The 14,442-nt window shown below is 42.2% G+C and overlaps 1 protein-coding gene across 1 annotated transcript in view; it reads right to left on the bottom strand.

Annotated features, from left to right (window-relative positions):
• PNPLA7 (patatin like domain 7, lysophospholipase) overlaps window positions 1–14,442 on the bottom strand; it is a 116,993-nt gene that overhangs the window by 41,954 nt on the left and 60,597 nt on the right. The window contains exons 22-26 of the mRNA XM_085239727.1: window positions 13,120–13,269; window positions 5,629–5,692; window positions 4,802–4,970; window positions 3,525–3,707; window positions 3,019–3,137 (exon numbers count right to left, since the gene is read on the bottom strand). Coding sequence (XP_085095853.1) covers window positions 3,019–3,137; window positions 3,525–3,707; window positions 4,802–4,970; window positions 5,629–5,692; window positions 13,120–13,269 — 685 coding nt within the window. The remainder of the gene's footprint in view (window positions 1–3,018; window positions 3,138–3,524; window positions 3,708–4,801; window positions 4,971–5,628; window positions 5,693–13,119; window positions 13,270–14,442) is intronic.

Raw genomic sequence — 14,442 nt, 5'->3', positions numbered from 1 at the left:
TTTCCTTCCCCCAAACTCCTCGGCGATTCTAACTGAAATTAAGTTAGCACTTGACTATAGCAAAACACTATAATTTCAGAAGTGTATCACTTTGATTGGTTGTATTTTTAACTTCACAAGAGAAAGAAAACCCTCAGTTCCTACGTGCCTTTTGTCATGACAAACCAAAAATAATGACTAGGAAGCTGCTTCGGTAAAACCTCCCGAACTGACTGTCATTGGGATACAGACAAACATTCCAGAAATAACAACTAAATAATTGATATTACTGGAGCCACAGGGCACAGCACCTCTCACAGCATCAGCAGCGCCCTGTGCTGTTTCTCAGCCCAGTCTGACTCGTGCTTCCAGAGCAGTGCAAGAGGTAACTTCAAGTAGAGTGCTGCCCAAGGGCCACACTGAGCAGCAGGAGTCTGGCAGCCACTCATCATGCTGGCCACTCAACAGGCCGTAAGCAGAGGATGATTTCCAGTACCCAATGCACAATCTCTTGTAGCTTTCTTGTCAGTAGTGAAGGCGATCTCAGAACTTTGGCCTGCAAAGCTTTCAAAGGCAGATCTGTACAGAGCTCAGAATAACTGCATCCTTTCCCAAGAGTCTGGACTGTACTCTCCCTTGGAAAACAAATTAAACAACAACAACAACAAAAATCAGAGTCTTTCATCCAATCACAATTTTGATGACAATCTAGCTACAGAAATAGCATGCAAGCACCTTTCTGTCGAGAAACACAATGCTCCCACCATCCACGTGCCATCAGCATGAGCTCTCAGAAAAAGCTCTTTGGGCCATGAAATGTAAAAAAAGATTTTAGAGAAAGAAGGAAGTATCATATTTATCCACTATCTGCCATTTTATCCTCTTACAGTCTTCCACACTGCATAGATGCAGAGATGGACAAATTAATGGCTGATGAGACGTGAGCACGTTGTTGAATGGGTGACTGCATCCAGCAAAGCTAAACACAGCAGCTGTGCAGTGCTTCAGTTTTGGGGAAGAAGACAACACAGGACCAACAAACAGGCTCTAACAAGTCTGCTCTTTCTTACCTCTGCTCTTGAAAACCAGCAGGTGGTAGCTTGCAAATTAAGCAGTAGAACAACAAAAAAAATTAGTTTGGCAAAAACTAGAGCAGTATTTACAGAAGGAAGAAAGGAAAGGAATAAGCAAAACGTGCTGCCAGAAATACACAAGTACATGTATTTTAGCACAGCATAGGCTTCAGTAAAGAGAGATCTCAGGTAGTAACAAAACAAAGCAACGCAACCAAAAAAAACCCACAAGAAACCAAGTGTTTTATATCAGTTGATAAGAAATCTCCTGAGATATACAGATTAAGTACAAGCTCCCTTCCTCTGCTTTATTTTGTGCCTCCACAGGATAGTGTTTATCTCAGAAATGAAATACCGAAATCATCATCTTAGGTGAAGAAACTGAGAAAGCAGGCAGGATAAAGGCTTCTTTACAGACACTCGAAGAAACAGCCAAAGCGAAGCACTGGCTGTCTCAGCATCGAGTGACTAATCAGAACAAGCTGTCACAAAGGAGTTCTAACCTTTACTTACAGGGAATATTCCCTCCCCAAGCACATGGTGGTCCCAAGACAAAAATGTGGTATCTCCATGAATCTGGATCAACAGACAATATGTAACCTATATATTCATACTTGTATTTGAGAGCAGTATTTCAAAGCACTGTTTTAAAGAAGGGCAAGAACATGTTGATGAAGATAATGAAGTTGGTGCCCTCTTGAATACTAAATTCTACATCTTTCTCAACGGAAAAGTTTCAAAGTTGAAAGGAATTCCAAAGAAAAACATTGGTAATAGTGCATTTCCAAAGCTCGCTTGTAACTCCGCTGGAATCCTATCAGGAGTGTTCAGCACATGCCCTAGCCTTGTGTCTGCAGACATGCACACTTTCTGGGAGGCAGGGTGTGAGAAGCATACAGGTACCTGGGGTATCACGTCATTTTAAAGAAGAGAACATTCTCTCATCAGAGAATTTAATTCCTCTGGCTGTCTAAACTTTGAAAAGCTTTGAGGGCTTTGGAAAACTCGTCAGCCACATTGTAATGCAAGAATCTATTGGGAAAAACCCATAGTGGAGGCCAACATAAGAAAGAAGAGTCACATTTACCCTCATCATCTCCTGACATTAAGCCCCACGTATGAGAGGGCTCATAACAAACAGTACCAAACACTGACATTCCTATTTGTGTTCACAGAATCACAGAATGGCCAGGGTTGGAAGGGACCTCAAGGATCACGAAGCTCCAACCCCCTGCCACATGCAGGACCACCAACCTCCACATTTCATAGCAGCCCAGGCTGCCCAGGGCCCCACCCAATCTGGCCTTGAACACCTCCAGGGATGGACGGGGATCCACAGCCTCTGTGGGCAGCTGTTCCAGCACCTCACCACTCTCATAGAAAAGAACTTCCCCCTGAGATCCAACCTCAATCTTCCCTCCCTCAACTTCAAACCATTTCCCCTTGTCCTGCTGTTATCTCCCCTTTCAAAGAATTGATTCCCCTCCTGTTTGTAGGCTCCCTTTTGGTACTGAAGGCTGCACTGAGGTCACCCCGCAGCCTTCTCTTCTCCAGGCTGAACAAGCCCAGCTCCCTCAGCCTGTCTTTGTAGGGGAGGTGCTGCAGCCCCCTGCTCATCTTCGTGGCTCCTCTGGACCCTCTCCAACAGCTCTCTGCCTTTCTTGTACTGGGGGCTCCAGACCTGGACACAATACTCCAGATGGGGCCTCACAGAAATCCACAAAATCCACAGTAATCTCCAAACAAAAATCCACCCAGTTACGTTTGCATAAGAAAAGCATCTCCTCAGCCTCTCTCCAGAATGTTATTTACAGAACAGTGCAGTTCTGATCTAATCACAACTCCGCAACAGTGGTGCTCTAGGACTCTACAGCAATGCATCCACGTGCCCAGGACACGCCACAGGACACACAGCAGCAGGCTGAGACCTCTGGCAGCAGACACCAGAGAACATTCTGGGACCTACCTGGCTCCCCCACCACCAAGGACCAGGGCAATGGCATTTCCAGTCAGAACACGAGCCAGGCGAGAGAAGTCCGAGTGGCGGTCCGATGGCTTCTGGAACACACGTTCATACATCTCTATCTGCAGAAGGGAGGAACACAATGATTGTGCTAAAAGCCATTCTAAAAGAATGTCTTATAGCCCGTGTTAACATACCAAAAAAAAAAAAAAAAAAAGGGGGGGTTATGTACTGTTCAAACAGGCCTCATAATCAACTGCATCTCCCGTAATTTGGCTTAAGATGAAAGAAATTCACAGTAGTGCAGTATTTTCTATAAAGATATTTCTCTTTCTTGATGAAAGATTTAAAAGTACTGATAAACATGGAAAGCCCGATAGATTTAAGAGAACAGCAGCAATGTAACACTGAGCTGCAAATAAGAACATCCTGTAACAACACCGTGTCAGATAACGTTTGAAAGATGGATCACGAGTACTGCAGCCCAACCACCAAATCAGATATCTCACCAGCTTTGGCAAGCTTCTTTTGGAAAACACTCTTCGTGGGCAGTGGATATGAAGATGTGCAGAACACCAGCTCCTCATATTGAGCCATTCCACAGTTCGGGAAGGAAGAGGTCCATCCTCCTTATGGAGCAGAATCAGCTGCTTCTGGGCTCGGACCGCTGTGTTCTCCAGCATCTTCTCCAGCTACAGGAAATTATATGCACCAAAGGAATGGAGGTATCAGGAACATACTGCTCCGTTATTAACTTAATGAGATGTTCTGTTTTGGAATACATATATGCACGTGCAAATACATGCCTGACACCTGATCTGTACGTGCCGATTGCTGTGCACACTGAGAACCTCAAACAAGATGGATTTAGTCAACCACGCTGATAGCTGTGGGCTTATGTGGCAAAGAGAACTCTAAAATTGGACAAGGATTTAAATCTGAATGTAAAACAGTGATTTTTATCTAGAACACACACCATTAAAAGCACAGCACAGGTGCATGCTGTTACACAGAATGAAATTGCTTCTCAAGTCATACCTGAGCCTGAAAGCTTTCAGTATGCTTTGTTTTTTTTTTTTAAACATCCAATCAGACCGCTTTTTTCTCCTTGCCCTTCTTAATTTTTGCTTCAGACATCTAATGGTGAGCTCCCATTACTGTGCTTCCTGCCTCCCCCATGCTGACAAAGAACCAACACCAGACACAAAAGAACGCTGCAGATGGGAACAGACCCAGGCTCTTTGGAGGTCAGACTCAGCACTTCACAATCTTAATAGTCCTATTTTTCCCCCCCCAGTTCCTGTAGAATTTGTGCCTGATCAACAAACTTTAGCAATAAAATATTAAGGATAAAAATAGGTGGTAGGAAAAAAAAAAAAAAAAAAAAGGCTTACAGTCTGTAATGAAATACAACACAATTCACATATAGCTTTCCCTACACATACACCATTAAATGTACCAAAGAAGATTTTATCTCCTTATCTGGAGATCCTGCAGAGAAATTCTGGACAGAAACATGAATGCCACATTGCTTCAATGCGATTTGTTTTTGATTTACCATTGACCAAAATGATTCTTTGGAACTCCGCTGGAAATATTTTTGTATAATGCTTGTCATTTCAGAAAATTCTCATTTAATTCCTCTACTTATAATGAAATATTCCCAAGAAATCCATTATTAATGCTTCATTGGGTATTAAATCCCCAGAAATTCACTTGTGTGAAACAACATTTTTTTCGCTCTTGACTGCTAACAGTGCAAACACGGAAAGAAGCTGTTCCACACCTCTCCAACAGTGGGCTCCTGGTCTCCCAGCCCTACTATCAAGATGCAGTCAGCCTGTCTGATGCAGCGTTGAGTCCATGGAGTGAGGGTGCTGTCTGCCTGGTAGAGGACGATGCGGTGGATGTCCTCCTGCTGGCCCAGCCAGCTCGTCAGTCGGTACTCATGGATACTGGGGACAGAGAAAACAAACTTCTTTCAGGCCACAGCTCCTGCCAGAGTGAAGTCCTGCACGTCAAGCACAGCATCTGAAGAGGATCAGAACCTTGCATCTCTTGCTTGCTCAGTCTGTTTCCTAACATTCCCCCCCTGCCTTCATTTCCAGGCTCGTGCATGTTGATTTCTTTGTTATTTATACCACTCAATATGCACACAGAGAAAAGAGGATGCAGTGCTTCAGTAAGGCTTCCATGACATAGAATCATAAAATGACCTGGGTTGCAAAGGAGCACAGTGCTCATCCAGTTCCAATCCCCTGCTGTGTGCAGGTCGCCAACCAGCAGCCCAGGCTGCCCAGAGCCACATCCAGCCTGGCCTTGAATGCCTGCAGGGATGGGGCATCCACAGCCTCCTTGGGCAACCTGTTCCAGTGCCTCACCACCCTTAGGCTAACTCAGCTTGTCTGATTGCACAAGTGAGAAAGTAACTATGGGGAAAAATAAAAAAAATAACCCACATTTGAACCAAAGGCTCTTGAAACACCATTGTCTCAAACACCTTGATCAGACAGGTACACTGTATGTTAAAACAGAAGGTTTTGTTCCCAAACACTGTATATTTGCAGGGTACCTTTCTGCATTTTCCCCACACATCATACAGGTGGCACGTACCTATCCAGTGCAGCAGAACCCAGCCGCTGTTTGATGTTGTCACTTGTGAGCAGCAAGGCAGGACCTGAAAGAACAGAGTGGTTCATACATGAATGTCTTCCATTCAGCTCCTGACAAACTGTATTGGGGAAATGTAGCTATATCACTATAACAAATGGAGCTTTTTTCTTTAACGATCCTGATGGATAAGTGCATTGAGGGTTGCCACAGAAGAGCTGGCATGAAGATTCTCACACTAAACTACAATAACATCTTCCGTTTCCCACATTCCCAGAGCTGTATTCATGCATTGGCCCCGACCTACAAGCTCTTTTATTGCGTTCTTCAATGCCATACAGCTGAAGTAGAAGCCCTCATTCTGTATTTTGGTGCCACAAAGAACAATATTTAGGGTACACATATCTTTCCAAACCATAGAAAACCTCAGGCACCTGGTTTCAAAGAACGAAGCTGACTCACTGGCATACTGAAATACATAAATTTGTTCACCCTGCAGTAAAGCAGCTCCTCAGATGAGAACTAAAGCTCTCTAGTAGTACTTCCTATTCAATATGCCATACTCACAACCCTCTGGTCTTTTTCTAAAGAGAAATCCAAATCCATAGGGCTGAGCCTAATCCACACTACTTCTACTACAGCTAAACATATGCACATCTGGCAGCAGCAGCATGTCTGAGATGGATTTCAGTACACAAAGAAGATCAGCTTCTTACAGGCACTTTCATGTATTTTTTTTCTTTCTTAGTGATTCTATTTCATTGGTGGAAGTTGCAAAATAGTTGCAGCTAAATGCAAAAAAAAAAAAAGCAAACCTGAGAAAAACAAAAGATTAACCTCATATTTCTCATATTGAGAAATTCACGTTTTCCATTCACTTGGTATGGGTGCTCTCCTAATGTAATCCTTTCTACTAATAAAAGAACAGAAAATCATGTACAAAAGACCACAGCACTTAATCATGTGTAGCCCCTCCAGGCAGTAACAAAGCAGCATGGCATAATGTATTTAGTAAAAATAAAGAAAACAGCAGTGAACAAGATGGTAAAGTATCAGAATTCCCCAGTTAGATGCTCAAAAAGAAAAAGCACAAGTACAGTATCTAGACCTTCAGCATCAACCTGCATCTCTCTTAACGCTCAGCTCCTTCCTGCCCAGGCTTCACTCTGTTTTAGCACAGTTTAGTGCCAGACCTGACAAAAAAAAAAAAAAAAGCTCAATTTTGGATTTTTAATCTTTTATTTCCAAACATCCAAATAACATTTGCTCTTTTTTTTTTAAATACATAAGAATATACCATGAGTGAAGACCACAGACATAGGAAGCAAAAGCTAGTAGGAAAGCACAGAAGTTGGGAGGACTTGAGTTGAATTTCATTTCCCCACTGTAAGGGAGAAAGGGCAGGCAAATTCTGAAAAAGTATTCAACACCTGAGTTGCCATTTGTGCTCATTAATGTGTCAAAGCTCTCAGCAAAACAGAAATGATATGTAGACCAGTTATTCTTCCAACACATGCGACCTAAAAAGTTTTATGATGGTGGTGAAAGTTTAGCAGGCAAAGACTAACAGGAATGTAAAATGAGCTGAGGAATGCAGTAAAAATGTCCAATAAGAGACTGATGATAAGGAGAGCAGTGAGTGCTCCATATTACATCTGCTGTGAACCCCCTGTGCCTGTCTGCTGGGATCTCAGAGCCCACCACACCAATCTGATGCAGCAGAGCACCTGCCCCAAGAGGACACATTAAACACAGTGATGCAGCCCCAAACGCCTCTGACTCACAGCACAAAGGTGGCTTTGTAGAGCTGGGATGCAGCTCTACATTATTAAGGTGATGGTTACCTCACCCACAGACGCTGCTCAAGTGGGGGTAACACACCTACAGAGCCTCGAGGAGGAGCATTTCTTCAGAAGTCACATCCAGGCACCCTCCTGTTGCATTTGCGACCCATAACCCAACCCATGAGTACGGACACACTGCAGGAGCCTCCCAGTGCCTGCCCCTGGAGGACAAGGGCACACAGACCATCAATCACCACCAGCACAGGACTCAGCGATGCCTCCAACTCAAACAGCTCTGTTTTGCTTCAGAAGCAGCAACCATCTGCTCTATACTTCCAATTTCTAGCAAGCTCCCAATTAGTCAACCATTAAATAACCTTCCATCAACGTGATCAAGAACACCAACATATGTGTTCTCAAGCACATAAAACAGTACGACCACGTGTTATTTAGACTAAAGTGCTGAGAATAACCAAGTAATGAAAATGCTTCCCAAGTATACACCCTTCACACAGCCTTGCTGGTAGGCAGGAATGTCCCAGTCAATGTGTTACAGCAGTGCCAATGCACGTCACCGGGTGATAATGTGATGCTCTCTCCATACCTACAGCAGCCCCCAGGCACCTTATGGCTGCTCCTGGTGGAACAGCAACATCCCTCCATCCTCCACTGTCTTCTCTTTCAGAAGGATTAGACATAGGGTTAACAGCTCAAAGGTAAGAGCACAGGAAAGGTGATATGAGGTAATGTTCAATATTTATCTAGCCCACTACTGTCTGAGTGTGACCAACAACAGATTGCTGGGCACGAGTATTAGAGCAGGGAAAGCTTAATGCCATTCTCCAAGCCTCCAGCAATTTGCAGCTCATGAATTTCCAAGCCAGAGGTGGTAACTTTTAAAAGTTCCCCAGAGACTTATCTTTCAGCATACTCATTGGGAGTCTGAATCCTGGCTCTTCTGTGCTCCAGGTGAGAAAACACAGCATGTCAGCAGCTCACCCCCAGGCACAGATGATCATGATTCACTGAGAAACCTCACAGAGCATCTAAATTGGTACTCCAAAGTCATCTATTTTCAGGACAGAACTACAAGTCTGTGAAAGAGGAGTGAGAAGAACAAAGCACTGGCAAATATCAGAGGTCTGGCTCATTGCATCTTTTAAGAATAAGGCAGGGCTGAGATTGCACTTCAGCGAGGCTCCCAGTCTCATACTGTGGCCCAGTAAGAAGACAAGCATTACGTAAGAGATGCATACCTTTTCCCTTTTTTCTAAAGATAAACATGGTACTCACTTTCGTAATGTTTTCCAGATACAGCACTTCCCAAGATATGAAAGAGTGGCAAATCAGATGCCCTAGTTCTATATCTAATATAATCCTGGAATCACACACCTCAGTTGAATCAGACATGAAGTACTGAAATAGGGAAACATATGAGGGAAGTGATCACTGATGCTTAGACATGGTTGCAAATGCACCTCAACCTGGATAAAAACACAGGTACAGACAGACACAGCCAAGAACCAAGGAAAAAGTTCAATCACAGCAAAACTTACTTGCCTGGACTTCATCAAATCAGAACTTCTATTGCACTTAACAAAAGTCTACAGAGTTGTGTGCCAAAGACAAAGACTTGAGAAAGGAGGCTGATATCTCAGTGTCAGAAGACTTTGCCCAGCAAAGAGTACCATCCTGTGCTGGTTCCAGGCACCACATTCATCTCAACACATTAGATACTTAACCTTTAAATCTAATTTATGCATAAAGAAGGAATATTCTGGTAGAATAATGCATTAAAAAGTCCAATAAATTATTAGTAAAGGTATTTCAGTGAGATTTTCAATGCATTATACATAATTAGGAACTGAAAGCAAGCTGAGTTAAGGGCTATAAGCAAGAGGAGAAAAGTGTATGCTGGATTTGAAACCTTCCTCTCTACTTAGTCTGAAATTTTCATACAATCAGAGGGGCTTCCACAGAAAGCCAGAATTTGCACAGCCATTTGCACATCAGTTATGTGGTACCAGTTAGAAATGAAAAATAGCTAGGCAAATCCATTTTTTCAAACCTCAATGTTCTAGAAGAGCTGCTTTTTTTTTTTTTTTTTTTTTTTTTTTTTTGACAAGAGCTGCTCTCTGCTCTGCAAGAATTCAGGGGAAAAAAAAATAACCAAAGAAAACCAAAGGACATTGACCAGAACTCATTGGCATGGTTGATCCAACTTGCAACTGCGCAGCAAAAAGACAAAACAAAGAACTTGCTCACTTTTAATTCACTCTAGTTCTGAAGTGGAAAATTCTATCCCAGTTCTCTGCAGGTTTTATATTCTGCGTTCTCTTTCTCTGGAGACCCAAAGACTGAGGTTCAGAGAAAGGGCTCTGACACTGCAGCATGAAAGCAAACAGCAAGGAAGCAGTGAGCAGCCCCTGGTTTGCCACGCTCTGCAGGACTCCTCTGCCCTCTTCTCAGTGCTCAGATCATTCCCTGCCCTCAGCAGGGGTTGGAGCTCAGTGATCTTTAAGGTCCCTTCCAATCTCAGCCAGTCTATGATATTATGATCATGTTTTACCATCATAATTTTCTCAAGATGAAGACGGGTTCACGCTGATTTATTGCCATCAGGCACCAGGTAACTGCTTCACTCCTGTTCTGCCAGTTGATGGGGTCAGCAGGAAGAACACAGACACCAACCAAAGGGATAAGCTTATTTTACTGTATGCTTCAAAACAATACAAAAATAAAGCAATGCCTATAGTCAAAAGACCAACCAAGCCCAGCCTGGACATCACCTGGTTCCACTACAAATTTAAATATTAAATCCACATAATAGATTCAAGTAACAAACCTATAAACCCTATTATTTGTGAATAATGTAATAAGCCTTATTATTGGTGAATTAATTTCTACTTTGTTTTTCCACTCTTGTGGACAGCACAAATTAACTCATACTGATATTAACGTTCATCCTCCCAGACTGAGATACTCTCTTTGTGATTACTATTAGACTCCTCTAATAAGATGAAAGTAGTCATAAACCAAAATAAAAATGCACTGGAAACAGCCTTCTAATGCCAGTCCCAAGGAAAGAAAAGCATCCCCCAATCTGATTTTGTAGGTTTTGTTCCAACCCAACCTACAGACAGACCACTCACCCAGGATGAAGGTCAGCCTGCAGACTTCCCCCAGAAGTTACCACCTCCTGCAGTGATAGCTCATTATGGTTCTGGCAGTCATTTCAGAATTACTGCATTTACTCTAATTTCTCTTCTCTTTTCTCCAACCTGCAGCAAGGACATTACTACAATATCCATCTAAATTAATATTATGGGAAGATTAGGGAATGTTATAAAAATATATTAAGTTGCAGTAGGAAACTGAAAACCAGCTGCTTTAACCCCACACAAGTTCCTACACACCAAGGCTAGTCTACACTGATCTGAAACATGTTTCATTGGTCTGGCCTTGAAATAACAAGAATCAAACCTTAAACATCTCAGTTTACAGCTTAGTAACAAGTTCTTCCAAGAGAAAACAAGAGAATAAGCAGCAAGTGCTGATTAAAATGTGTGTGATGAAATACCTCTAATTTCCAGAATTAGGAATATATTCACTCAAACTGACATTCCAAAGAGAAAGATCTTCAGTTAAACCTTCTCAAGCACATTAAATAACACCTCTCATTTCGTAATTAAGTTTAACATCTAATCATAGCTCACAGCTAAGACCCAATTCACCAATTTGAAAGTCAGAAGCAGGTAAGCACTCACAAAGATGAGGTCCAATACAATAGTTGATCACTAAGGACCTAATCAAATCTCTCCACATAGTGTGTTTGAGTTCCTCATGTGTAAAATGGACGGAGTTCTCACTGATCAGGTGCATAGTCAAGAAAACCCAAAAGTAAACTGAAATTTTGCTTCACAGCACTGACTTAGCTTGTTCAGACCTTTTTTTCACGCATCACTACAGAACACTCAAACAACTTACAGCCTCAGCAGAAAGCACAAAAGCATTAGGAAAAAAAAAAAAAAAGAGAAAAACGCTGCTAAAAAATAAAAATAATAGAATACAGCCTGCATTAAAAAAAGTGACCCTCAAAGCTCTACAGTACACAAACACACAACAAACCATTGGCAGAAGGTTAACCACTGCTTCAAAGAGTTGTGGGCTGAGCAAACACCAGGCTGACCCGACGAATCGGGGCTATCAAGGCTGGAGAGCTTGGTCTACCAGCTGTGTTTGGGACCATCTGGCTAGCTGTGTTTTCACACAACACTTTCCTCTTCCCACTGCAGCCGTCTGCTCCATCTTGGCAAGAACTTCAGATGCCAAGGTTGTATACTATCTATAGCTGCCAAGTACTACACAGGCGTCAGTTTAGATGCAGAAAATAAAAAATGAAGGGTGCACAAGAAAAGGCCGAGTGATCAAAACAAAACCCTCCGTTTGTTACGTTCTAGTTGCTTTCAACTAGAAGGGTTATTTTTATTCTGAATAGTCCTTTAAATACTTAATCTTGGTTTCCTTTATTTACAGGCTCCTGGTGCTGTCGCCCATCAAAACAAGCTGGCACCAATCCATTCTAAGTACCCATCAGCAACAGAGCTATGGCTGAAATCTTTGTTTTGTTATGAACTGGTTTTTTTTTTTTGCCTCCCCAAAATAAGAGGAATCTTCAAACACCCACAATTAGTGCTCACTGTAACACAACAAATGCGTACAAAATTTACATCTCTGAAGGTGAAGGAGATCAAACACCAACCACGTTTTCCTTTGCCTGCTCATCTAGAAGGTTTTAAAACAGAATAGTAAGAGCAACTCCCCTAAGTGCCAGATACCCTTAATTAAGACCAAGAAAAATAACCATTAAATAAATCTGAGTGGTTATAGATCAAGCATCATGTAGCCTGTACTTTCCAAAATGCTCTGAGACAGCAGAGTTTCAATTCAAAGAACTACAGGAGATTTACTCGAGATCTATGATAGCATATAAGGATGGAAAAGGATGTTCAGGAAATATCAAACTATAGTGGAGCACGATCTGATCTGTGAATTAGGCACATGGCTTTGTGAGCAACTGGGATTGTGCAACCAACTTCACCAATGGATATAGCAATTAATGAATCAGTTGTTAACTGAATGCATGGTTTCGTGAGCACAAGACAGACAAGTTGGCAACAAACAGGATGAAGTAAGCTAGTGTAGGAAGGCACAAATTCCAGTGCCAACCTGGATGGATCTCCTGCACAAGCCTTCTCTATCCAGTCTTATGTTTGGCACTTACTACCTAGCTAACAACAGAAAATTGTAAGAGAAACCCTTTGTGGGATCAGGCTGTACAACTAAGAAAGTCTGGAAGAGGCTCACAGTTAAGAGAAAAAAAACCTGAACTCTCAAACAGGCCCTGTGGGAGCAGGACGGTGCGGGCGCTCATCTGCTGCAGTACCTGCAGTCTTAGGAGTGCAACAGGTCACACAAATCAGATAATCTTTCTGAGTAACCGACGCCACAGTATTTTCCAGTATATGTCAGGAAAACATGATAAGGAAAGAAAGAGATTAGGAAGATCTCATCTGGAGCATTGCTACGTGGCTTCCCCTCCAAACGAAGCGTGAATCCACTGCTGATTGACAGGTACCTGGCTATACTTCTCTGAAAAGATAAGAGGCATTTATTTCCCATGATGCAGTAACACGTGAACACTTCTTACCCACAGCATTGAGAGCGTGCTTGAGCTCCAGAGTGAAAGCAGTAAGTGGCACCTCTTCAGACACTGGCATGATTGCTATTGTGGAAAGATTGCTGGCAGGATTTCCGGCATCCCACTTGCTGCTTGAGCTGTGCAATCCAAAGGGATGGCCTGTTGGAAAAGAAAAAAAAACAAACAAGAAACAACAAACAGAAACAAGAAAGCCACATCCTTTGTCATCCAGTCATCCAGAGGCAGTAAGGGAACTATCACTGAATGGCTTCACCCAAGTTAAACACAACATCCTCCATTTCACACAAAAGGAAAGATTCTGCATTCGTGCACAACAGGGAAGAAGAAATGGATTTCTGTCATTATCAGCAGATGACACAGGATGTGGGTAAAAGCTGAGCAAATTTAAAGTATCTGAGTGATAGGAACAGGTAAAACGCAATGTGCCTTCACCTGAGCTGTTAAGAAAAAGACCGAACGGCACCACGCACAGCCACAACATTGAGACATCAGTCTGCCTCTCAAGGGGAGTTATCTCAAATAGCAAAAGCCCAGCTTTGTTGTCAGTATCCAAATATATCCAAAATAAATACCCACTTCTTACGGTATTTCTGATCAAGGAAATAAATACACATTTTCAACAGAGTTTCTGTAGGAAACGAGTATCTACGTCTATTTTCACTCCTTTCCAAGATGGGAAAATGTGAATCTACAGACAGGTGTGCATGAATGTTAAAATAAAACATGGAACCTCTAAAACAGATGCAAAGCAACTGTGGAAGCATCTCCAATATACTGCAATAGACCGAGCAGCACAGACAGGCTACGGGCAGAGAAAAGCACGTAACAAAGATCTTCCCAGATAGTTTAGCTCAGGAAAAGAATGATAGATGTGTTCTACAAACAGTTCTTTTCAGTTTTATACCATTTATTTCCTCTGTAACCCCTCTCAGACAATCTTTGCTGCTAGCACCTGCCAACTCAACTGTAAGCATACAATAAAATCAATGCCATCTAAGTTAAGATTTAGCAACTGGCTCATCTTATTTTACCCTGCAAAGCTCCACCACGTGCCATTCTCAGGATGGACATACAGAAGCACATGATATACTGCAATTGATATGAAAACTCATTTAAAGTGCATATGCAAGATCAATAGTACACTGTAGGACACAAAGAAATGCCAGATAAACCTTTTTTGCAAATATATTCAGCACTGGAGATATTCAAGTCTTCTAAAATAGCTCTCCACAGAACATTAAATCGTTTTTTTCTCTTTTAGGTGATCTTCAAGAAGGTATTTGTAGGTTCAAACAAGTTACATATCACTGC

This window comes from Meleagris gallopavo, chromosome 19 (assembly GCF_905368555.1).
Source record: "Meleagris gallopavo chromosome 19, MGAL_WU_HG_1.1, whole genome shotgun sequence".
Taxonomy (NCBI): Eukaryota; Metazoa; Chordata; class Aves; order Galliformes; family Phasianidae; genus Meleagris; species Meleagris gallopavo.
The sequence above is the reverse complement of the archived record's forward strand: the minus strand, read 5'-3'. Positions and strand labels throughout refer to the sequence as shown.